The following is a 25647-nucleotide window of genomic DNA, read 5'->3' as shown; positions in this document are numbered from 1 at the left end:
CCCACCCAGCTTTTAGCTCCTCAGCCAATGGCCTGCCTGTGACGGTACCATTTTCCTTCCCCAGTCCTGTGGAATCTGGCCACTTGAATACACTGACCGCTCTAAACCAAAAACCAAAACCAAAACCAAACCAAAACAAAACCTATTCCAACATTGCAACCCACCCAGGTAGGTATTCCCAATATCCTCATTTCCTGTTTGATGAAAACACGATTTCCCCAGGTCAAGGGCAAGATGGGTATCCGAACCTACGCATGGCTTCACCCTCCCTGCAAGCAATAGATTCAGAGCATACAGATAATAAAACGGCCCTAACACTCACACACCTATAGAATTATGTAAGTGTGACAACAGAAGCAGGCTACGTCTGTGGTTAAGAGCCCGAGGAAGACGGCCGAAATTTGGCTTTGACTCCACCACTCAAGTTATGTGACTGAGAGCAAGTCAACTACTACCTGGAGCTCATTAACCATTCACTCAACATTATCCATCCAGTAAGTAACAGATTCCATTTTAGGAAGCAGTGATACAAAATCTCTACTCCCAGAACTTACATTCTAGTTGGGTGAGACAGAAAAAAAAATAAATAAATATACTGATAGATGATAGATGATAGAGACTGAAATATAGACTATGCCAGATACTTACACGTGCCATGAAGAAAAACAGGGCAGACAATAGAATAGCAAGGGCAAGAACCAAAGGTGAAAATGTAATTTTAGGGACACCTGGGTGGCTCAGTCGGTTAAGCGTCTGCTTTCAGCTCAGGTCATGATCCCTGGGTCCTGGGATCGAGCCCCGCATCAGGCTCCCTGCTCAGCGGGAAGCCTGCTTCTCCCTCTCCCACTCCTGCTTGTGTTCCCTCTCTCACTGTGTCTCTGTCAAATAAATAAATAAAATCTTTTTTAAAAATGTAATTTTAAGTAGTATATTCAAGGAAAGTTTCACTAAGGAGGTGACATCTGAACAGAAATCTAAAGTCAATGAGGGAACGAACCATGTAGATAGATGAACTCTGAGGCAAAAGGGGACAGCAGGTGCCAAGGCCCTGGAGCAGGGATATGCCTCGGATGAGGGATGACTGCTTAATTCTTAAACTCTTCGAAGGCAGGGAAAGGAATTACACATATTAGGAGCTCCATAAATGCTGATGGAAGAGAGGAAGCAGGAGGGAGACTGCCATATTGTATCCAGAGATTGAAAGGTTGAATTTTGAGAATAGGAGAGTAGGAACACCTGGCTGGCTTAGTCAGTAAAGCATGTGACTCCTGATCTCAGGGTTGTGAGTTCAAGCCCCACGCTGTGTGTAGAGCTTACTTAAAAAAAAAAAAAAAAAATAGAAGAGTAGAAGCATTAGCTTATAAAGCTGGAGAAAACCTGGTGATTAACTGATACTAGGTCTTGTCTTTCTGACCTCTTAAAAATATTTCTCAAATGGAGATGATTTAAGAATTTTGAAGATTTTTTTAAAAGATTTTATTTATCTATTTATTTATTTATTTATTTATTTATCAGAGAGAGAGAGAGCACAAGCGGGGGGAGTAGGAGAGGGAGAAGCAGGCTCCCCACTGAGCAGGGAGCCCGATGCGGGACTCAATCCTAAGATTCCAGGATCATGACCTGAGTTGAAGGCAGTCATTTAACCAACTGAGCCACCCAGGTATCCTGAAGATTTTGGTTTTATTTTTGCTTTCTAGCTTTGTTTTGAGTTGAAAATAAGGATTTTTTTAAATTTGTCTTTTTCACTAAGTTTAAGACATTTTGCAGATATATAGAACTCTTTAAGAATAAGGCTTAGTGGGGCACCTGGGTGGCTCAGTCGTTAAGCGTCTGCCTTCGGCTCAGGTCATGATCCCAGGGTCCTGGGATCGAGCCCCACATCGGGCTCCCTGCTCAGCCGGGAGTCTGCTTCTCCCTTTCCCACTCCCCCTGCTTGTGTTCCCTCTCTCACTGTGGGCAGACACTTAACTGAACCACCCAGGCGCCCCTTTAAAAAAAAATTTCACATTCTCTATTATTTGATAAAAGGTAACAAACTTCAAAACATTCGGAAATAATATAGTTGAAGGTTTAACTTTATTATTTCCCCATTATAAAAGTAATGCATATTAATTATGTAATAAAAGGGAAGAGCACAAAAGGTATAAAAATTAATTTTAAATTGCCTATAATCCCATCCCAGGGAAAATTATTATTTGGCATATTTCATTTTATCAGTCTTCTCCTATGCATGAACACCACTCAGATATTACTATATACAAAGCCTTGTATCCAGCTTTTTCAATATAGCATTATATTAAAATCATCTTTTCTCATATCAATAAAAATCTTGTTTGTAAACATAATTATAATGGCAGAGTACCATTCCATCATCTGGATATACTGTAGTTTATTTAAATATTCTCCTAATAGCAAATAATTAATTAGAGAGTTAGTGGATGAAGGCATAGAAAGGTTGTTAAGGTCACTCTGTTCTTGAAAACACAGGAAGGGAATGCACAGAGACAGTGGGGGTGGGGGGTGTCAGGGCCAGCAGCAAGGAGGAGGAAGAGGAGGCTCAGAGGTCCTGGCCAAGCCTTTCCAGCTCGTTGAGAAGGAAGTCCATATCAGCCTGGGTCAGCGCTGGGTTGGCCACAACCATGCGGAAAAAGTTGCCCCGGGTCCCATGGGGCTGGTAGCCTATCATCATGGAGCCCTCCTTCACCATGCGCTCCTTGAGTACTGGGGCCACCTGTGGAAGGGTTGGAGAGAACTTCCGGCTGCAGCCTCAGTGCACGCTCCCCTAGGCACACTTCCCTCTCGCTCAGGTACCTTTCTGAGGGAGCACTCATTGCTCAGCTCCTGACCCTGGCCCCAGGTCACCTTCCCCACTACATTCCGCCTGCTAGGCCTTCTCCAGCTTCTTCTTCTTCTTTTTTTTTTTTTTTTTAAGATTTTATTTATTTATTCGACAGAGAGAGACACAGCGAGAGAGGGAACACAAGCAGGGGGAGTGGGAGAGGGAGAAGCAGGCTTCCCGCTGAGCAGGGAGCCCGACGCGGGGCTCAATCCCAGGACCCTGGGATCACGACCTGAGCCGAAGGCAGACGCCTAACGACTGCGCCACCCAGGCGCCTCCTTCTCCAGCTTCTGCATTATTTCCCGTCTTACCTATCTCCAAGTTGTCACACGGGCCATTTTCTGCCAAATCCTCACTGTTCCCTGGCTCCCAGCACTGCTCTGCTCTAACATCTAGCCTTTGTCATCCTTAACACCTTCTTCTTCCCTCTCTGAATTCCTGGAATATCTGTGATCTGTACCCTGTAATCTAACACATAATTTACAAGATTGCCTTGAACATATTGGTTTCAGAGAGGCAACTCTAGTTTTCTAAATAACCCCTGAAGGGCAAGAACATTCTTGTCCTTTCAGATCATCTGCAGCACCTAGCACCAATCTATCCTTAGGGACGTGACGTATCTCCTTTCCTCTAGGAGGCATGTCTGGACCGGCCTTATACAGTTACTCTGCCCCCAGCATCGGGGAATAAGGCTTCATACGGCTGTCCTGGGCCCAAGCTCCCAGCAGAACTCCCATGGACCACGTACTACACACTGGTGACTTCTCCTGTAACATCCCTCTCTGTCTTCTTTTCATTTTCCAGAAACATACCTTATTTTCTATCCCCACCCCCAGAGAAATGAGGACCAGTTGGGGTTGTCTTCCAGTTCACACCCCCACCTCAGGAGCAAGACTAGCAAAGGGACCTGCCATGCCACTCACAGCCAGCAGGGGGCAGAAACACACCAGAAGCATCACAGTTCCCTAAACTGGGCTATAACCAGAGACCAGAAGACAGAGCCTACCTTAGCCAGCCTTTCACTGTAGTCCGGGCTCTCCTGCTTCCCCCGCAGGCTGGGGGGCACGAACCAGAAACACACATTGACAAACTCCGGCTGGGAGGAATGAGGGAGGAGAAGGGGTGAGCTGTGGAAGGGGGATGATCCCCCCTTACTGCCCCTCTTCCCCGGTCAGGGCTTTGCTGTGTGGGACAGCCTGGGGTGGGCAGGAGGATGCATACCTCCATGACCAACTCAAATCCTTCTCGCTTCTTCAATTCCTCCACCAGGTACCTGCGAACACAGAGAGAGAAAGAGAAATCACACATGGAGGAGGAAAAGCAGAGACACAGAAGCAGAAGAGACCCAGAAAATGAGCCCAGAGACCCCCCCAAGAACAAGAAAAATGGGAGGAGCAGGGCAGTGGGTGGGGGCAGGATGGACCAGATGGAACCCCAGGGGAGAGGACCTTGGTGCGCCCCCACTCCTACCAGGCAAGGGCAAAGGCCTGGTCGACGCGCCGCTCCAGCCCTTGCCCGCCCTGTGCCTTCCACATGAGCCACAGCTTCAGACAGTCCACGCGGCGGCCACATTGCACCACCTTATCTCCCGTGTCCAGAGCCACGTCATAGAACTTGTCTTGCTGGAAGAGGTAGCTGGCCTGGGACCCGTGGCAGCGCCTAAGCAGGTTCTGTTGGTTGGGGTGGGGGGAGTGTGGGGAAGACTGTCAGACGCCCCCAAGGCCTCCTCCAGAGCTGCACACGGGGATTTCTTAGCTCAGCCCACCCATTCTTTCCCGGGCCACTAGGCCCCTTTCTCTGGGTTTTCTCTCAATACCCAGAGTTCTTCCCAGATTCGGCCTAGGATCCCTTCAATTACAACTGCAAGCTGGAAACCTCTTCCTTTGCTTGAAGACAGGCCACAGTGGGGGAGGGGGTGGGGGCAGTACAGCGGATAAGGCTGGTCACGGCTCCTGGGCTTCAGATGGGATGGTGAGGAGGACATAATAAGGCCAGGCCCCTCTCAAAGGTGGGCCAGAGAAAAAGACAGAGATCCAGGGTGGGAGGTGGAGTGAGGAGAGGGCAGGGCCGACCGACCGAGGTATCCCGGAGAAGAAGAGCTGAGCACTGCAGGCCTGCTGTCAGAAGCTTGTGAGGATTCCAGGCCACCGAGGCGGCGGGGGGGGGGGGGGGGGGGGGCAGAGCAAAGCTGGATCAGCTGGCTGCTCCTCAACCAGAGCCCCCCTCCTTCACCACATCTTCAGTGAAGGGGCTTGAGTCTCACCCCGGCCTTCCGGCGTCTGATGTCTGACTTCCCAGCCCCAGACTACTCTCTCCAGCGCCCCTCCCACCAACCTCCTTCCCTCCTTCCCATCGGAAGTGCCCTAGTCCAGGACTATTCTCTGGGTCAAGGAATTGAAGGGTGGGATTCAGGAAGTAGGTGGCCGTATGCACCTCTGGATCCCATCCAGTAGATGTCTATGTGTCTGTGACAACAGGACGCTCCCACCCCAGGCAGCCTGTGGAGCAAAAGGAATAACGTGGGCCTTGGCCTTGGCTCAGCCCACCCCACCCCACCCTCAGGCCCAAGGCTCACTCACATCCACATGGAGCCACAGCCCGTGACGCTGGCACACGTCAGCAATTGCCTCCAGGGGGTCAAAGGCCCCCAGCACGGTAGTGCCAGAGGTGGCGCTAACCAGGAACGGCACAGCACCCTGTGGCAAAAACGCAGGAGGAGAAAGAGACTGTGAAGGGATCTAAAAAGCTACCCGGAGCCTAGGGCTGAGCCATCTCTAAACTCTTACCACATGCCTGGCCTGGGCCCTTTCAACCTTACAACATGCTACCGTTCCCCCTTAGTTCGCAGGTGAGGACACTCAGATTCAGAGGTGTTAAAAAACTCACCCCCAAGCTGAAGCTCCGGAGATGGAATTCAATCCTAGGTCTGTCTGCTGGTCTATTTCCAAAGCTCACACACTTCCAAAAAACTTTTAGTGTCTTGAAGATCAAAATGCTATTTAAAAAATTCTAATGGTACAAAAGTTCATGAAGAACTTGAATTTTTATTTTTAAAAAACAACCACAAGGAAAAGCCCAGGCCCATATGGCTTTGCTGATGAATTCTATAATACATTTAAAAAAGAACTGATACCAGTTCTTCACAAATATTCTAAAAAACAGAAGAGGAACACTTCTGAATTCATCCTATGAGGCTAGTATTACCCTGATACCAAAACTAGATGAAACATCACAAGAAACCCTCAGACAATATCTCTTTGAATATAGATATAAAAATCTACAAAACACTAGCAAACCAAAATCAGCAACATATAAAAAAATCATGTTATGACAAAATAATTTGTCCCAGGAGCACAAGCCCAGTTTAGCATCCAAAGATCAATTAATGTAATACACTCGTTCTTTTAAAGACTTTTTTATTTATTTGACAGAAAGAGAGACAGTGAGAGAGGGAACACAAGCAGGGGGAGTGGGAGAGGGAGAAGCAGGCTTCCCGCCGAGCAGGGAGTCAGATGCAGGGCTCAATCCCAAGACCCCAGGATCATGACCTGAGCCGAAGGCAGATGCTTAACAACTGAGCCACCCAGGCGCCCCAATGTAATACACTCTTATCAACAGAATAAAGGGGGAGAAAACGCATCTCAATAGACAGAGAAAAACATCTGACAAAATCCAACACTCCTTCTTGATGAAAATACTCAACAAACTAAGAGTTGAAGGGAACATTCTCAACCTAATAAAGAGCAACTACAAAAAACCCACAGCTAATATCGTACTCAAAGCTGAAAGACTGAAAGCCTTCCCCCTAAGATCAGGAACATGACAAGGATGTCCACTCTCCCTACTTCTACTCAACATTATACTAAAGTTCTAGCAGGACAATTAGGTAAGAAAATAAAATAAGGGGCATTCGGATTGGAAAGGAAAAAAGCAGAAGCCCCACACTGGGTGTAGAGATTACTTAAAAATCAGAAACAAACAGGGGCGCCTGGGTGGCTCAGTCGTTAAGCATCTACCATCAGCTCAGGTCATGATCCCGGGGTCCTGGGATCAAGCCCTGCATCCGGCTCCCTGCTCGGCGGGAAGCCTGCTTCTCCCTCTCCCACTCCCCCTGCTTCTGTTTCCTCTCTTGCTGAGTGTCTCTCTGTCAAATAAATAAATAAAATCTTTAAAAAAAATAAAAATTAAAACAATCATAAACAAACAAATAAATACAGAGGACCTGAATGGACATTTTTTCAAGGAAGACATAGATGGCTAACACATGAAAAGATGCTCAACATGACTCATCATCAGGGAAATGCAAATCAAAACCACAATGAGATATTACCTCACACCTGTCAGAATGGCTAGAATCGAAAAGACAAGAAACAAGTGTCGGCAACAATGTGGAGAAAAGGGAGCCCCTGTGCCCTGTTGGTAGGAATGTAAACTGGTGCAGACACTGTTCCTTAAAAACTTAAAAACAGAATTACCGTATGATCCGTAATTCCACTATTGAGTATTTACCTGAAGAAAATGAAAACACTAATTTGAAAAGATATATGCACCCTTATGTTTATTGCAGCATTATTTACAATAGCCAAGATATGAAAGCCACCTAAGTGCCCATCGATAGATGAATAAAGAAGATGTAGTGTACAAATGTACGTGCGTATGCACACACACCATGGAGTATTACTCAGCCATCAAAAAGAATGAGGTCTTGCCATTTGCAACAACATGGATGCACCTAGAGAGTATAATACTAAGTGAAATAAGTCAGACAGAGAAAGACAAATACCGTATCATTTCACTTATATGTGGAATCTAAAAAACAAAAAAATGCACAGAGAAGGAAAGAAACAGACTCAAACACAAAAAACAAACTGGTGGTTGCAGAGGGGAGGTTGGGGGAGATGGGTGAAATAGAGTGGATTAGGAGGTACAAACTTTCAGTTATAAAACAAACAAGTCATGGGGATGAAAACACAGCATAGGGAGTCTAGTCAATAATATAGTAATAATGCATGGTGACAGATAATGAGTACACTTATCGTGGTGAGCACTGAGCACTGTATAAACAGAACTGTTAAATCAATAGGTTGTACACCTGAAACTAACTTCACACTTTATGTTAATCATACTTCAGTTGAAACAAACAAACAGACTAGGAAAAAAAGAAATAACAAGTGTTGGTGAGAATGTGGAGAAACTGGAACCCTCATCTACTGCTGGTAGGACTGGAAACTGGTACAAACACTTTGAAAAAACAGTCTGGCAGCTCCTCAAAAGTTAAAGATGGAATTACCAGATGAGTCAGCAATTCTGTCCCCAGGTATATAACCAAGAGAAATGAAAAACATACGTTCACACACACTTGTACACAAATGGTCAGAGCAGCGTTACTCAGAATTGCTAAAAAGTGGAAACCCAAATGTCCATCAACTGATGAACAGATAAATGAAATGTGGTAGATCCAATACAATGGAATATTATCCAGCAATGAAAGGAATGAAGTGCTGAGAGACTCTACAAGAATGAACCTCGAAGACAGTATGCTAAGTAAAAGAAGTTCATCACAAAAGACCATGCATAGTGTCAGTCCATTTATACGTAAAATCTACAATAGGCAGATCCATCCAGGCACAAACTCGCTCAGTGTTGCCTAGTAGGAGGTTTGGGGAAAATTGGGGATTGATGGCTAAAGCGTGTGTGGTTTCTTTTTTGGGGTGATGAAAATGTTCTTTATTTTTTTAAGATTTTATTTATTTATTTGACAGAGAGAGACACAGCGAGAGAGGGAACACAAGCAGGGGGAGTGGGAGAGGGAGAAGCAGGCTTCCCGCAGAGCAGGGAACCTGATGCGGGGCTCAATCCCAGGACCCTGGGACCATGACCTGAGCCAAAGGCAGATGCTGAATGACTGAGCCACCCAGGCACCCCAAAATGTTCTAATATTTATTGTACCGATGGTTACACAACTCTGTTAAAAACCACTGAATTGGACACTCTAAGTGGGTGAATTGTATGGCATGTGAACGATATCTCAATACAGCGATTACAAAAAAAAAAGGTATTTATTTGTACAATAAAAGTGGTATTCCACTATTCTAGTTGCTGCTCACATTGCTACTCAGAGGTAACATCAATATATCAATAAGTATATATTATTCTAAATAACCATAGGTTCTGGGGCGCCTGGGTGACTCAGTCAGTTAAGCGTCTGCCTTCGGCTCAGGTTATGATCCCAGGGTCCTGGGATGGAGCCCCACAACAGGCTCCCGGCTCTGTGGGAAGCCTGCTTCTCCCTCTCCCACTCCCCCTGCTTGTGTTCCCTCTCACTGTGTCTCTCTCTCTGTCAAATAAATAAATAAAATCTTAAAAAAAAAAAAAAAGAAGAAGAAAAAGAAGAAGAGGGATTGAGCGGCACCTTGAGTGGGGCGAGCCCAGGGAAGCCTCCAAGAAAAGACCAAGGGGGTTCTGCTCCACTGTCTCAGCGCCCCTCACTCACTCACCTCAGCCTCGGCCAGACTGATCTGCCTCTCCAGATCCTCAGGAACCATTTTCCCTCTGGAAAAGAAAACTGATTGGGTAAAGAAGTAATTGGTTTTCTCAGCTAGGAGGCAGAACTGTTGAGAGCAGGGTAATGTGGGGTTAGCTATACAGAGGCCATAATGTTGATCTTTTCCTAAGAGGGGTAAGCGGACATCAGGGGACCGGGCGAGAGACTCCAGCAGGCATTGATAGACAGAAGGGGCAACTGTGTAGGAACAGAGAGGGGAGAAAAGCCCACTTGGGGCATGGGCCTGAGGCCAGAGCTTCTGGCAGCAGGAGGGCACGCTATGCTAGGCTGGGCCTGAGCCATGTGAACAGAAGGACTTTACCTCTCATCTGTCTTGACTACTCGGACACTGTTGGTGCCAAGTCCCAGAAAAGCAGCTCCCTTCTTGATGGAGTAATGACACTATGGAGAAAGGCAGAGGGCAGATTAGGCTAGGGGCAAGAGGGCAGGGAGGATAGAGAGAGACTGGTAAATGTGTGAGCTGCAACAGATAAGACTCTGAAGACCAAGGCTTCTCGAGTGTTCGAATGTTCATGTGCCTCCAAATCACTAGGGTGTCTGATTCAGATGCAGACTCATATTCAGTGTGTCTGGGGTGGGGCCTGAGAGTCTGCATTTCTGACAAGCTCCCAGGTGATACTGCTGCTACTGGTCCACAGACCACACTCTGAGTAGAAAGGGTGTGGACTATGTCTGTGGCACTCATTGTCCCTCTGCTACCTCCACTCAGAAGGCAAGGTGAACGGGAGCGTTTACTCGGCCCCTTGATTGGAAGGAAGCACTTCTGCTTGGAGGCAGACTGGCCCTGGAGATGGGTCTGGGCAGGCAGACTCAGCTGGCTGGACATTAGCATCAGGAGCCCAGGGTAGGTCTATGCCTCTTCCCACCTCCTTTGATGTGAAGAGTGCCAGGGGCGGCAGCGCCCGGAGGCCCCTCTGCTTGCAATCCGGGTAGCGCTGATAGCGGGCCAGGTTCACAGCATACATGTTGGAGATGGAGCCACCTGTCGCAGGGAAGGTGGCAAGAGGGGGGAGCAGTGGGTCAAAACTGGAGCTTGCTCCCCCTGACCTCTCCACCCAGGAGAGCTGATCAAAGAAGCATGAGTGATAGGCTCCCAGGGCTCTCCAAGGGCCTGCTGATAACCCCGAACAGCCCCGGGATTTGCAGATCCCTCAGACTACTCCCCTCCATATCCTGGGCTGACCCAGGACAGGGCCTCCCCTCCCCAGAGCAGGCACTGGAGTGCCGATCCCATGGACTGTTTGGCAAACATGAGGATACAGGGGATTGGGCAGCTTCCTTCAGGTTTGGCCCCAGCCCAGCTGGAGAGGAAACAAAGAGGAATCACCCCTCCCTGCCAGCATAGAGCAAGAAAATCGTGGGGGAAGAGGAACCCTCAAAAAGGCCAAAGAGAGCCCCCCCTCCTTCTCACATACCAGGGCAGAAGACCCCATCCCCAGAGCTCCAGCCCACAAGGGCCCGGAGTTTCTTCAACACCTCTTCTTCCATGAGCACAAACACGGGGGCGATTTCATAAGTGTACCTGCCAGGAGAAGGGGGATGAGAAGGGAAAAGAGGAAGGAAGGCTAGCCAGGTCCAACTCTCAGAGGAGTAGGGAAAGGAGGTGGGGACAATGAGGGAGGAGAGACCTGGTGACCAAGAGCCAGGGAAACAAGAATGAGGAAGAACTGGGGGTCAGGAGGCATGAGAAAGCTGGGAGAAAGGGAGCCCAAAGGGTACAAGGAGAAAGACTGCCAGCAGAGATGCCAGGAAATGGGGGGGGGTGTGGAAAACCATTCCCCTCCCTACCCCTGGGGTATGTCTCCAGCAAATCCAAGCCTTTGTAAGGTGGGGGGAAGGGGCCTCGGGATGACTCACTGGCTGGTGTTGAGGCTCTCAGTGACGATGCGCCCCGCCAGAGCATGGGGATCCAACCCTGAGAAGAGCTGGTTGAAGAAGTGCGGGTGACCTGGAGAAGGCGGGGGGGGGGGGCAGGGAGCTCAGAGTGCAGCTGTGGACAGACAAACGGACAACTCCAGACACTCCTCCCGCTGCAGCCCAGGACCCACAGGTCTTCACACTATAGCGGATCACCTCCCGGCACCGCGCCAGGATCTGCTCCGACGCCTCGCCCTGGCTGCGCAGCTCCAGGTCCAGCAGCTGCTTCAGCTCCTCAGGCTCCTTCCACTCGCAGACCTGGCGGGAGAAGCGGGAGGTTCTGGGGGCCCGTGGACACCCCCCATTGACTGGCTGCCCAAACCACCTCTCAGCTTGCACATAAAACGAGTTAGGAATATTTCCAAAGCAACTCATGAACAAGGGTAAATATACACAGTATGACCCAGTATATAATCCCTGATGCATTCAGCGAGACAGTGATGAATTCTGGGCCGAAGCCTTGTCGGAGGAGGAAAGTTGTGAGCCAGGAATGATGGGCAGGAGGAGGGGGAAAGGACCCACCTTCTCAGAGGCACTGGTCCCTTTCCGAATGACCTCATCCACAACAATCCCAAACACATCCCGGAGCAAGGCTTCTGCAGCCATGGGGTCCCCATCAAGGGAGAAGAGTGGTTTAGAGTCAGCCATCAGGATAAAATCTGTGAGCAAAGCAGGAGTTACTTCTTACTCAGCCCAGTGTATCCCACCTGGACCTAACCAGCAAGAACCGTAACCGCAGAGCAGGCCCACAGCCCCTGTCCTGCAGCTCAGTCCCAGCCTTCGCTGTACAGACAAGGGCAAGCAAATGCCCAGGGAGAACGTCAGTAGCAACAGGTGGGGAAGAAAAAGGCAGTGAGTGCTGAGCAGGTGGAAACTTGCGGTCACTGCCTGCCCCAGGCAAAGACGACAGGCTTACCTTCCCACCCAGGTCTCTGTTCAGGTGAGAGGGAGGCAGGGCACACGACTAGCTTTTGAGAGTGTTAGGACCACGACAGCGCAGGGAGTGAGGTACAGGCAGCACTCACATGACCATGAGCTCACTCTCGTGACCCTTGCCCTGAAGAGAACTTAGAGATTTGGGATAGGGACAACTGGTTAAGCCCCTGAATAATCATTAGCTGACACGAAGAAGGGGGAAATGCAATGAAAAGCAAAAACATTAACATCAGGGTTGAGAGAGTGGCCAGGAAGAATCAGTGTGAAGCAGAGGGCTGGAGAGGGGACTTAGTGGAGAATGTTTGGCAGGAAGCTGCTGCCCCTGACCCTGGAGACAGAAGGGGAGGGAGCCTGAGATAGGTGGAGGTGAAATGCTTTATCTCTTTGCACCCTCACCCCCAAAGAACCAGCCTGATTTCTAAAGCCCTCTCCTAGAGCAGGAAGGAAAGGGGGTTATGTTGAGGAAGGACTTTGTTAAACAAGTGTGATCCTGGGCCTTGCAGGCTGAGAGTGCTCAATACACAGAAAACGGTTGTCTGAAGTGAGCACCAATTGTGTTCATGACAGGGTGCCGGGGACTGAGAAAGTCTCCCTGTCTGCTGGGAGGGCACAGATGCACGTGCAGCAGTCCCAGCCTGGGCTAGGCTGGATGCTGACTCCACATGCTACTGAGGAAGAGAGGAGATGGATGGAGGACGGCAGCTGAAGGCTGGGGAAGATCTGCAGCAGGGCTGGAGCTGAATCTTGAAAGAAGGCAGGAGGAAAAAAAAAAAAAAGAAGGCAGGAGAAATGAGATGAGCAAAAGGGAGAAAGAGAACATTTGGGGGTAAGGTGATGCCATGAGCCTACATGGGGAAGAAGTATGGCTTGAGGGAAGGTCAATGAAGGCACCTGGCTGGCTGGAGGGAGGTCTGCAAGGATGATACTGGAGCAAAGGCGGGGTGGGCAGAGTTGTATCAGATTATGGGGAGCCCTGAGCCCCAGCCAGGCCCAGGGATCTAGATTTTATCCTGCAGAAAACAGGAACTCATTGGGGCGCCTGGGTGGCTCAGTCAGTTAAGCGTCTGCCTTCAGCTCAAGTCATGATCTCCGGGTCCTGGGATGGAGCCCCATGTGGGGCTTCCTGCTCAGCGGGGAGTGTGCTTCTACCCCTCCCCCTCCCACTCGTGCTCGCGCACTCTCTCTCTCTCTCTCTCTCAAATAAATAAAATCTAAAAAAAAAGAAAGAAAGAAAGAAAAAGAAAATAGGAACTCACTGAAAGACAAAAGACTTGGTGGCAAGGAATAATGTGATGAAACCGATGCTCAGACCAGTATACAGCACAGGATGTAGAATTCACAGGGTGTTGCCGTAAACCAGGCAAGAAGCGATCCACATCTGAATAAGGGTGGTGTGGGTAGGAAAGGACAGAGGAATGAGGAGGTCGGCCCAAAGCTCTGATGAGCTCCTAGAACAGAAAGTGGATTTGAGAGTCAGGGTACTGCTGAAGCCTTGTAATGGGCTCCATTCCCCATGGGAGAAAATGTTCGGAGAGATGGCCAGGAGGAGGGGAAAACACTAAGGCCTAGGAACCCCCCAAATGAGCAGGCGAGAGGGTCAAGGGAATATGAAGAAGAAACTTCCTCAAAGTGGGCTGCTCTGATTTAATCCACTGTCAGCAGCCACTGGACCCCACACTAGTTGAAAACACAGGTTCAAGGAACCCTAGCAGTCCAACCCTTAAACTTTTCCTCAGTAGATTGGGTTTGGGGGAAAGAGGGGAGCTGGCCCAAACCCTGAGAATAAAAGAGCCAATCCTTTATCAGTGTCACTTTAGCTCCCCTGACAGGTGGCAGCAGGGGGGCATTTGGGTGGAGAGGCTTGAGGGGGAGAAGCAAAGATAAGTACCAAGGGAGGGGCAGAGGGAGAAGGAGAGAATCTTCAAGCAGACTCCCCACTGAGTGCAGAGCCTGACTCAGGGTTTGACTCAGGGATCAATCCCACAACCCATGAGATGATGACCTGAGCCGAAACCAAGAGTTGATGCTCAACCAACCGAACCACCCAGGAGTTTTTCTTTTCCTTTTATTTATTTTAATTTTTAAAAAAGATTTTATTTATTTGACACACAGAGAGAGAGAGAGAGAGAGAGAGCACAAGCAGGGGGAGCGGCAGGCAGAGGGAGAAGCAGGCTCTCTGTTGAGCAAGGAGACCAATGTGGGGATCGATCCCAGGACCCTGAGATCATGACCTGAGCCGAAGGCAGACGCTTAACCCACTGAGCCACCCAGGCACCCAGAGTTTTTTGTTTTTTTTTTTAAAGAAGAATGATGTTAACTGGCAAAATAGAATGATAAAGCAAAGAAACATGAATGGAGTTAGGAACAGGGCTTCAGTCCCAGGCTGAGAAGATGCTGGTAGGACCAAGTAGGGTTTGTTAAGAAATTCACGTTTCTTCCGACGTCATGGGATCTCTAGTCCATCAACTCCTCTAACCATCAACTCCCTCATATCTTTCTTTCCTTTGCTTATGCAACCTAGATTGTATGTTTTGTTGTTTCAACCACTCTTTGTGCAAAATCCTCAACTCCTTGGCCCTTTGGTCCTTCCACCAAACCCACCTGGGGAAACTCCAATCCAACTGGCCAACCTTTCTCTTACCAAATCCACCAGGACTGCTGGATTCTGCTAGTAAAAGCCACTCAACCATTCAAATTGCTATTGCTATACATTCATGGTCTCTGTGCTCATTCCAATTAAACACAGCAGATTAAATACCTGTGTTGACCACTGTTCCTTCCTGAAACCCAACTAAAATTACGTCAGTGGAATTTTAAATTCAGAAGAATAAAGCAAATGAAGAGAGATGAGAGCTGTCAATAATCACAGAAGATAGAAAGCAGATGAGAAGTGGTAACTGGTTTAGCACACGGCAGAAAGCCAAAACCAGTATGTCCTTGTAAGGCTATGCCAATGGGAAACAAGCTGGTTCTTGGAGCAGAAGCCCAGAAAGCCTCAGGAATTGGAAACATTAGCCATCTTGGAAGGCAGGAAGGAGTTGTAGAAGTGTGTATAAGGAACAATTAGACCCTCACTCTCCCCCCCTACCTATTTAGTCAGGCAACAACCCTCCTTTCCCCCTGCTTCCAAAGAAGCAAGAGATTTGCTTTCTAGAGCAACTGAAACAGGTAGGGTGGGACTTAGGGAGGCCAGGACTTAGAGACTTGAGGCACAGCAGGTGAGCATGAGGCACTGCACCAAATACAGGAGGATTAGGAGGAAGTTACTATCAAATCAACTCCTTTCTCCTAACCAGCATTCAGAACCAGCGGCCAGGGGGTAAACCCTCCAGGGCCAGCAGACTAGAGGATTCCTCTCCGGAGAAATTGACCTCGATAGCCCTGGAGAAAAGACCTCCTGATGCTCTTATTTCAGTCCTCACCTGATCTCCTGGTCAGTGGTGCCCACAAGTTAATATGGCCTATCCATGCACTTTGGCCTTCCAATATGCCTTCATGCCTTCCTCTTCAATGTGAGCAACCAGCCAGCCAGAAATTACCAGACACTACAGGAAAGCCCCTAATCTGAACCACAGAGGTAAAAACAGGCAAACTGAAAAAAAGGCATTTGGTGGAAGAAAAGAAATGCAGGGAGAAGAAAGCCTCAAAATTTCCAGAAGATATTGCATTCATTAAAAAATAGGTCGCCCTCAAAAAGGAATACTCAGAGAACAGGAAGAAGCTCTAGGATTTTAAAAATATGACAACTGAAATGAAAAATTAGAAATAAAACGATGCCAAGAAAATCACACAGAAAGATAAAAATATAAAGAGATGGACAAAGAAAAGAACTTTAGATCAATCCAAAAGGCCCAATAGTCAAGTAATAGAAATTTCCAAAAAGGAAGGAAAAAAGGGGAAAGAAATCAAAGAAAGCTTTATAGAACAGAAGGATAGATTAAAAGGATCCACTGAATGACCAATACGAAGATAGATTATAATATTGTCTTAGAACAGTGGAGGATCCAAAGACTTCCAGAGATAAAACAAATAAACCAAAACTGGGTCATAGACAAAAGACAGAGAATCAGACCAAATCGAACACCTCCAACACAGGAGAGAGGTGAAGGGAATCCAAAGGGCTGTAATGAAGGTAGTAACCATATTCAGAGGATAACAGCACTCAACTTTTTGTTATCTGCCCTCTGGGTCGCCCCCTTCTCTTCCTCCCTTCCTTCTTTCAATATTTGTTCAGTATCTAGTATTTGCCAAGCACTTTGGTAGCCACTAGAGATACAATGGAGAGCAAAAGACATAGACCTTGGGGTGCCTGGCTGGCTCAGTCAGTGAGTTCAAGTCCCATGTTGGGCATAGTGCTTACTTAACAAAACAAAAATTAAAAAAAAAAAAAGAGGAAGAAAAGGCCATAGCTCTGTCCTCATGAAGCTCACAGTCTAAGCAAGGTCACCGGTGAGCCAACTCTCATGCAGAGGTGGTTTTGTTTGGTTTGCATAGTATGTTGTTGTTGTTTTTAAGTAATCTTTATGCCAACGTGGGGCTCAAACTCATGATCAAGAGTCACATGCTCTATCAACTGAGCCAACCAGGCACCCCTCTTTTAAAACTTTAAAAATAATTGTCAATACTGAAACTTCCAGCTTCTTGTAAAAAAAACAAAAACAAAAAACAGAAGGCGTAGCAACAGTAGGCCTAAATTAATAAATAGCAACAATCGCCTGTAATTGGAGTTGCCCTTTATTATTATTGTAGTTTTACATTCGTTATGCTTTCTTTCCAATATTTTTATTTTTTTTTTAAAGATTTTATTTATTTATTTGACAGATAGAGAGCGAGAATAGGAACACAATATGGGGAGTGGGAGAAGGAGAAGCAGGCTTCTCGCCAAGCAGGGAGCCCGATGCAGTCTGGCAAGGATGTGGAGAAATTAGAACGCTCGTACATTACTGATGGGAATATAAAATGGTACTGGCACTTTGGAAAACAGTTTGGCTGTTCCTCAAAATTGAAACACAGAGCTACCGTATGACCCAGCAATTCCACTATCAGGTATGTACCCAGGAGACGTGAAAACATGTACCCACCCAAAAACTTGTACATTAATGTTCATAGCAGCGCTGTTCACAGTAGCCAAAACATAGAACCCAAATGTCCATTGGTTGGTGAATGGTTAAATAAAATGCAGTGTATCCATATTATGGAATATTGATATCCAGAGATTGTACCAGCGTATCAAAGTGCTTGCGTTCTTAGACTCAGTAGCAGAGTATGCTGTCAAATTTCTGAATCTTTTTAGTTTGAGGAGTAAGAAATGGTATCTTAGTATGGTTTTATTTTGGTTGAACACCTGCATCAGTCAGTTTTGCTGTGGTAACTAATGGCTTCAAAATCCCACTGGCTTGCAACAACAGAAGTTTATCTCTCTTTCCTGGTTTTCGTTGGTGGTGTGGTTGGCTACAGCTCTGATTCGTGCGCCTTTATTCCAAGACCCAGGCTGAAGGAACAGCCCCTATCTGGGACATAATGTTCTCCTGGCAGGAGGAAAGGAGTAAAAGGCAGAGAAAACCATGCAATGACTCTTAAAACCTCTGCTCCTATCTGGCATAGGGCACATCTGCTCATACCCTGTTGACCATGGCAAACCCCAGGGCAGTGGGGTGAGGATGTATATTCCTCCCACAGGTGGGCACTGAAAAATTAATGGCAATAGGTGAAGATGTAAACTCTCATCACAAGGTCATTGGACATAAGCCCTTAAAAGTTTGCATTCTGGGGGCGCCTGGGAGTCTCAGTTGGTTAAGCATCTGCCTTTGGCTCAGGTCATGATCCCAGGGTCCTGGGATCGAGCCCCGCATTGGGCTCCCTGCTTGGTGGGGAGCCTGCTTCTCCCTTTCCCTCTGCCTGCCGCTGCCCCTGCTCTTGTTCTCTCTCTCTCTCTAACAAATAAATTCAATCTTTAAAAAAATTTTTTTTTGTATTCTGTTTCACCTCAGTCCACACCAGCCCACCACACTCATCTGCATTGCCTGCCTGGTCCCGTAGACAACTGAGTTGGAACCACTGGCCGAACCACTGGTCTAACTACTCTCCTTTTCCTCAGGGATTTCCTCCTGATTATCCCCTCTCATTTCTTCAACTCTCCTTCCTACTACCTCTTTCTCACAGCATTTTAAATTGTTTAAACCTCTCACATGTTCCCACTCTAGCCACCTCCTCATCACCACCAACCTTCTTAAAAGAGTCATCTCCACTCCATCTTCGCCTTCCCTCCTCTCACACTTTCCTCAGCCCACCAAGTCACTAAGAACTTCCAAATCCCATGGACACACATCACCTTTATCCCAGAAACATTTTATTTCCCTGGCTTCCATTGGATTACTACCAGCCCTTTCTTAGTTCCCTTTGCATTCTCACCTTCCTCTGGCCCTCCCTGAAACGCTAGAGTCCCTTGGGGCCCTGTCCCAGGGCCTCTTTCATGTTGTATTCTGCACCACTCCCTAGGCAATTGATCTGTTCCTAGGGCTACCTGCTGGTAGCTCTTCCATTCCAAACCTCTCTCTTGAGTCCAGGTCCATGAAGCCACCTTTCTAATTTAGAAGACTCAAGGGCACTTCATACTCAGTAGGTCCAAAATTAAACTCAATATCAGCCCTCTCAAATCTGCTCTTCTTCTTAGGTTCCCTGGTTTGATGAATGCCAGCATCTTCTACTGGTTACTCAAACTTAGATTCTGACTGATTTCTTGCCTCCTCATCCTTGACTGATTTGTTTTCCTTTTCATTTAATCTTCAAATATTGTTACATCTTTCTCTCTCTCTCTCATTCAAAAACATCAGCACAATAGCAAAACCTGAATAAAGCTTCACTTTTTTCCCTTAGGGCTCTGTTGTAAAATTCTTTTCCTTAAAAACACTTTATGGGGCGCCTGGGTGGCTTAGTCATTAAGCGTCTGCCTTCGGCTCGGGTCATGATCCCAGGGTCCTGGGATCGAGTCCCGCATCGGGCTTCCTGCTCAGCGGGAAGCCTGCTTCTCCCTCTCCCACTCCCCCTGCTTGTGTTCCCTCTCTAGCTCTCTCTCTGTCAAATAAATAAAATCTAAAAACAACAACAACAACAACAACAACAAACACTTTAAAGGGAAAAATGGTAACTTTATAGTGGAGAAACCTGGGGGATACCACCTTACCCAAATGATCAAGGCAACATCACCAATAATGGGACAGACTGACATATGGCCCTCCTAATGTGAGGCATTGAGAAGCACTCAACATCACTCCTGTCACATTTCTGCCAAAAATGCATAACCCAAATTTAATTGTGAGGAAACAGATATATCTAAATTGAGGGTCATTCTACAAAACAACTAACCTGTTACTTTTCAAAAATGTAAATGTCATAAAACTCAAAGAAAGACTGAAGAACTATTCCAGAAACAGAGACATCACAATCAAAAGGAATGTGTGAACTTAAATCAGCTCCTGGATGAGGAAAAAAAAAAACAAACCTGCTATGAAGAACATTATTGGAACAACTGGTGGAAGCTGACTATGCACGCCATCATAAATATTAGTATTCTATCAGAGTTAAATTTCCTTAATTTGATCATTGCACTGTGGTTATGTAAGAGAATGTTCTTATTCTGAGAAAACATACTGAAACATTTAGCAGAAAAGGAGTATGATATCTACAACTTTCTCTCAGTTCAGAAAAAGACAACACTGTATGTATTTACAGGCATTTTTAGAAGAATAACAGCTTTATTGAGATATGATTCACATACCATAAAGTTCACCCTTTTAGATTGTACAATTCAGTGGGGTTTTTTTTAGGATACTCACAAAGTTGTGCATTGTTCACACTATTTAATTCCAGAACATTTTCATCACCCCAAAGAGAAACCCCATACCTATTAGCAGTCGCTACCCATGCATTTTTTAAAAGACTGAAAAAGATGGAAAAAGCTTTCAAAGTATTATTTATGGTTATGCCTGGCTGTCAAAATTATAAATTATTTTCATTTTCTTATTTATACACCTATACTTTTATAATTTTATATGATAACTTCATATTACTCATATAATTAAAGGTTATTTTTAATCAACAAGAAAAATTAAGGAGGTTAAGGATCAATAAGAACTCCAAAATATACAAATCACCAAGGCTCAAGAATGGCCCTAGTATGTCACGTGGTTTCCCAGCTCTTCAATCCACTATCATCAAAAAGGTCTCACTGGTGACAAAGGTAGCCATATACTGCTCTTTCTATTATGCTGCCCAAATGGCTCTCAGAGAGAGGTACGGGTTCAGCTAGTTCAGCAAACACTGACTCAGTATCTATCCCTGGCACTGGACTACCCAGAAGGGCGGGGGGGGGGGGGAGGTGTCTGCCCTGTGCGCTCCAGCTAACAGGCAGGCCAGTAGGGACGTGGGCAGACACACTCGCCACAAAGGAGTGGAATGCTCACAAGGAAAGGCAGGGCTGGTTAATTCTGCTCTGTTGGCTCAGGGCAGCCTTCAAAGAGAAAACATTCAGGACTTAAGCGATGGAGAGCTGGTGCAGGAAAAGACTCATCAGTAATCATTACAATACTATTTGAATAACTGATAGGGTGGGCCTGAGGGAAGGACTGTGCCAAAGAAGTTAGGGAAGGTCACACAGGAGGAGGCCTGCCTGTAGACAAAAAAAAAAAAAAAAATCAGGGCAGTCGCTTTTTTTTTTTTTTTAAGATTTTATTTATTTGACAGAGAGAGAGACACAGGAGAGAGGGAACACAAGCAGGAGGAGCAGGAGAGGGAGAAGCAGGCTTCCCACAGAGCAGGGAGTCTGATGCGGGGCTCGACCCCAGGACCCTGGGATCAAGGCCTGAGCCGAAGGCAGACGCTTAATGACCAAGCCACCCAGGCGCCCCAGGGCAGTTGCTTCTTTAAAGCACTTTTGGCCAGGCTTATTGTTAGAGAATGACAACACTGACCTCCGTATTATCTACATGGTCACAAATCCCACAGACTCAATACCCACATCCATAAAGGCACCAATTTCTCCTTATGTGTACAGTGTTTTCTCCCCCTTCTGATTGTAAATTCCTGGGGGTTAAAATCTTATCTTTAAGGAAAGCACTAAATACAAAAGAGGTACTCAAAAAAATGTTAGTTTTCATCCTCCCCACTCTCCTCTCCCTTCCCCCAAGGTCTTGCACAAAGGCACTCAATGAACATCTGGGTGAATCGACCAACTATTTCCAGGTAGTGAAAAATAATGCTGCATTCCACTTACATTTGATTTGCATAGACCAAAAATCTGTATTAACGATATCTTAGAAGACTTGCAAAGGGTTTTTTCTTTCTCAAAACCTTCTCATCTATGACCTTATCTGATCCTCACATTGTGCTGGAAATTAGCCTGAAAGGTATTTATTTATTCACTCTGGTTTTCAAGATGAGGACTCTCAGTCCAGAGTTAATTTGTCCAAGATTACACAGGTGATATGAGAACAAACCTAGATCTCTGATTTTCTGAATTCTAGGCTAGTACCTCTCCCACTACGCTATTGGTTACTTTTAAGTCTGGCATTTCTCACTACCTCTCACCGTACACAAAAATAAACGGCAGCTAAGATAAAGACATAAGCAGAAAATACACAACTATAAGAATGTCGAAATGAACGACAGGGGGGCACCTGGGTGCTCAGTCCTTAAGCGTCTGCCTTTGGCTTAGGTCATGATCCCAAGGTCCTGGGATGGAGCACCATATCGGGTTCCCTGCTCAGCCAGGAGTCTGCTTCTCCCTCTCACACTCCCCCTGTTTGTGTTCCCTCTCTCCCTCTCTGTCAAATAAATAAATAAAATCTTTAAAAAAAAAAAAAAAAAAAAGGAACTACAAGGAAATATTTTTATAATCTTGAGGTAGCGTCACAAAAACCCAAAAGCCACAGGCAGACTTGACTACATAAAACTTTTAAAATTCTGTGTAAAGAAAGACACCATTAAAGTGGTTAAAGATAACTCATGGCTTTACCCCACCCCTTATTATTTTACCCACTCTGTGTTTTCCACAGTGATTTTTGCTCTCCTTGCAATTGTTCTTTTCCGTGAAAATTTTATTTTATTGTAAAATTTTAAAGATTATTTATTTATTTATTTGAGAGAGAGCAGGCGCGGGGAGGAAGAGCAGAAGGAGGAGACTCCCTGGTGAGCAAGGAACCTGACCAGACCAACCATGGGACTCCAAGGGACTCGATCCCAGCACCCTGGGATCATGACCTAAGCCAAAGGCAGACGTTTAACTCACTAAGCCACACAAGCACCCTCTTCCATGAAAATTTTAAAATCAGGTTAAGTTCCATGCGAAGTCCCATTTTAATTAGAACTTACCCTAATCGACAGCAAAAACTCATGTCTCTACAAAATTAAGTCTTTCTGTTCATGGACATGCTAAAACTCCCCATTTAACCAAGACCTTTTTGTCTTTCACTAAAATAGTCTGATTTTCTTAATACATGACTTGCAGTTTCCTGTCAAATTTATTTCAAGAAGTGTAATATTCTTATTGTGAGATTATTTATTTCATCACATTTTTATGGTTGGTGGTTCTTATATTTTATGTATACAATCTCTGTTAATCTCCCATCTGGCCATACTGCTGAACTCACTAGTTTTAGTACTTTGTCAGTCAATTCTCTTTCTTGATGAATGTATCATATGGAAATAGTGAGACTTTTCAACGGCCAGGAGCTCCAGTACAATGTTAGCTTTGATGGTAAACATTCATGTCTTATTCCTATTTTTTTTATTTGTTTTTAAGATTTTATTCATTTGACAGAGAGAGACACAGAGGGAGTGGAACACAAGCAGGGGGAGTGGGAGAGGGAGAAGCAGGCTCCCCGCCGAGCAGGGAGCCCGACACAGGGACACAGGGCTCGATCGCAGGACCCTGGGATCATGACCTGAGCCGAAGGCAGCCACTTAACCGACTGAGCCACCCAGGCGCCTCTTATTCCTATTTTTGATAGGAATGTTTCAAATAATTTCCTGTAAAGCATAATTCGCCCCCCAAAAAGGCTGAAAGATAAACGAAAAACTAAGAGAAAGTACTTTAAATGCATATGACAAATAAAAAGTTAATATAACTTAGAGAAGATGCAACAGAAGTTGCTCAACTCCACTACTGGTGACATGCAAATTTAAACAATGAAATTACTATTTTTCATCTATCAAATTGGCAACTGCACTAAAAATTCATAGTATCCAGTATTGCTATGTTATAGGAAATGGGGACATTCACACATGGTTCTGAGTGAGCAAGTAAATTGTTACAAACTGAAATTTAGTTTCACAGAATTGATTAAAATTTAAAATGCACAAGGGCGCCTGGGTGGCTCAGTCCATTGAAAGTCCGCCTTCACTCAGGTGAATTTCCCAGGGTCCTGGTATTAAGCCCCACATTGGGCTCCCTGCTCAGCTGAGAGCCTGCTTCTCCCTCTCCCTCTGCCACTCCCCCTGCTTGTACGCTCTCTCAAATAAAGAAAATCTTTTAAAAAAAATTTTTAGGGGCACCTGGGTGGCTCAGTCGTTAGGCTTCTGCCTTCCGCTCAGGTCAAGATCCTAAGGTCCTGGGATCAAGCCCCACATCTGGTTCCCTGCTCGGCAGGAGGCCTGCTTCTCCCTCTCCCACTCCCCCTGCTTGTGTTCCCTCTCTCGCTATGTCTCTCTGTCAAATAAATAAAATCTTTAAAAAAATTTTAATGCACATATTCTATCTATAAATCTACAAATGCAAAAGATTAACTATAGGAAGATGTTCCTTATGGCATTGTTTATTTTAAAAAATAATGGAACTAACCTAAATGTTCATCAGGATGAGTCTAGACAAATCAAAGTACAAATATGTTAGACTATTATGTAACAATTGTTAAAATGTTAAAGAACTTAGAAATCTACAATGTAACACTAGTGTCCAGCACTGTAATTGCTCAATAAATACACTCTGGATGAAAAAAAATTGTATGAATATAGAAAAAAGGAGGGGGGCGCCTGGGTGGCTCAGTCGGTTAAACGTCTGCCTTCGGCTCAGGTCATGATCCCAGGGTCCTGGGATCGAGTCCCACACTGGCTCCCTGCTCCGAGCGGAGCCTGCTTCTTCCTCTCCCACTCCCCCTGCTTGTGTTCCCTCTCTGGCTGTCTCTCCCTCTATCAAATAAATAAATAAAATCTTAAAAAAAAAAAAAGAATAAAGAAAAAAGCCTGGAGGTATATTTGCCAAACTGATAAAAGTGACTATCTTCAGGAGCACTGGATAGTAGAAAAAGGAAACTTAACATTTTTGCCTTCTATTCTTGTGTGTGCGGACTTGTCAAAATAAGTATGGCTAATTTTTTTTAATTAAAGACTTATTTCTGATGACGTTTCTCTATTTTTATCTCAATTTTATCATGAATATAAGAGCACAAAGATTTGCTGTCAATGGTTCAAAACATAAAGTGCTCAGGGAAATGAAACCCGTGTACAAAGAGTAGTTGGGAATTCCTCTCTTCCAGAAATATTTCTTTTGGCATCTCAACCCTCCCTAAACTCACAACCTGACAGCACCGACAGCAGAAGCTGACACATAAACGGACTGACATTTCCTTCCATTAAGAACACTTGGCATAATCCATCTTTAGCGGGACCTCTCCCTAATAGCTCAAGTTGGGAGATTCTAAAGAAAAGTTCAAGTTTCCATTTTTTAACGCTGGACCCGGGGGCCACCCTACATCGCTAATGAAACTAGTCTTCTACCGAGGGGAGTCCTATGGCTTTTTCCAGGCGAGAAGGCCAACGTCAGACGCTGGAAGATCTGGAATGAAGGAGTAAGCGGTATAAGTTAACCAGACCGGCCTGGGGACGCGCCCGGATTGAGTGTACACGGAAGAAAGGTTTAAAGAAAGTTAACTCCTCTCCCAGCTGACTGGGCGGCCCCAGAATCTACAGAGCTGGGCCTGATAGAAAACTCAAATAAAGAGGACCTCGGCTGAGTTACGTGAAAAGGCTGGGTAAGAACTATTCAGGCTCTACTTGGGGCTGCAAGCTCAAATGAGACAGGGAGAACGTCCGCGAAGGGAGACTGATGGCGTTTTTTCAAGGAGCCTCAACCAGCCCACCTAGCAAAACCTAGCAGCCAGCGCACGTCACTTCAGGGTCTTCATTCCTGCCCTCAGCAAAGATGGCCGCCGGGGCGCGCCTCTACCAAGGCGCACGCGTCATACCGCCGGTCCGCCCCCTTCCCGTCCTTCCGCGCGCCGGCACCGCCCACTCACCAGCTGCACCCCCTCCCAGCGTCCTCAGCCTCACCCCCTTTCTGGCTGCTCCCGCCGGTCCAGGCTCCGAGCCCGGAAGTGGATATTGCTGTTCGGCTGAG

The 25647-nt window shown here is 46.1% G+C and overlaps 1 protein-coding gene across 1 annotated transcript; it reads right to left on the bottom strand.

Annotated features, from left to right (window-relative positions):
• Positions 1 to 2054: 2054 nt before the first annotated feature.
• CSAD (cysteine sulfinic acid decarboxylase) lies at positions 2055 to 25612 on the bottom strand. Its single transcript, XM_025883487.2, has 15 exons — positions 25581 to 25612; positions 11844 to 11980; positions 11453 to 11579; positions 11262 to 11352; positions 10820 to 10926; positions 10271 to 10386; positions 9706 to 9785; positions 9337 to 9391; positions 5419 to 5535; positions 5272 to 5337; positions 4916 to 4996; positions 4310 to 4509; positions 4061 to 4112; positions 3846 to 3935; positions 2055 to 2731 (listed from the first exon to the last, which is right to left on the bottom strand). The coding sequence occupies exons 2-15, from the start codon at positions 11967 to 11969 to the stop codon at positions 2558 to 2560; spliced, it is 1482 nt and encodes a 493-aa protein (XP_025739272.1). The 5' UTR covers positions 11970 to 11980; positions 25581 to 25612; the 3' UTR covers positions 2055 to 2557.
• Positions 25613 to 25647: the final 35 nt, after the last annotated feature.

This window comes from Callorhinus ursinus, unplaced genomic scaffold (assembly GCF_003265705.2).
Source record: "Callorhinus ursinus isolate GAN/ISIS: 27379988/994484 unplaced genomic scaffold, GSC_fseal_2.0 scaffold44, whole genome shotgun sequence".
Classification (NCBI taxonomy): domain Eukaryota; kingdom Metazoa; phylum Chordata; class Mammalia; order Carnivora; family Otariidae; genus Callorhinus; species Callorhinus ursinus.
The sequence above is the reverse complement of the archived record's forward strand: the minus strand, read 5'-3'. Positions and strand labels throughout refer to the sequence as shown.

Bases quoted from the DNA above. Each gene is read 5' to 3' on its own strand.
- CSAD (XM_025883487.2), bottom strand. From the start codon at position 11,969: ATGGCTGACTCTAAACCACTCTTCTCCCTTGATGGGGACCCCATGGCT. The intron at 11,353-11,452 runs GTGGGTCCTGGG...CGCCTTCTCCAG, and splicing joins CCGCTATAGTGTGAAGACCT to GTCACCCGCACTTCTTCAAC. The intron at 3,936-4,060 runs GTATGCATCCTC...CATTCCTCCCAG, and splicing joins GATTTGAGTTGGTCATGGAG to CCGGAGTTTGTCAATGTGTG.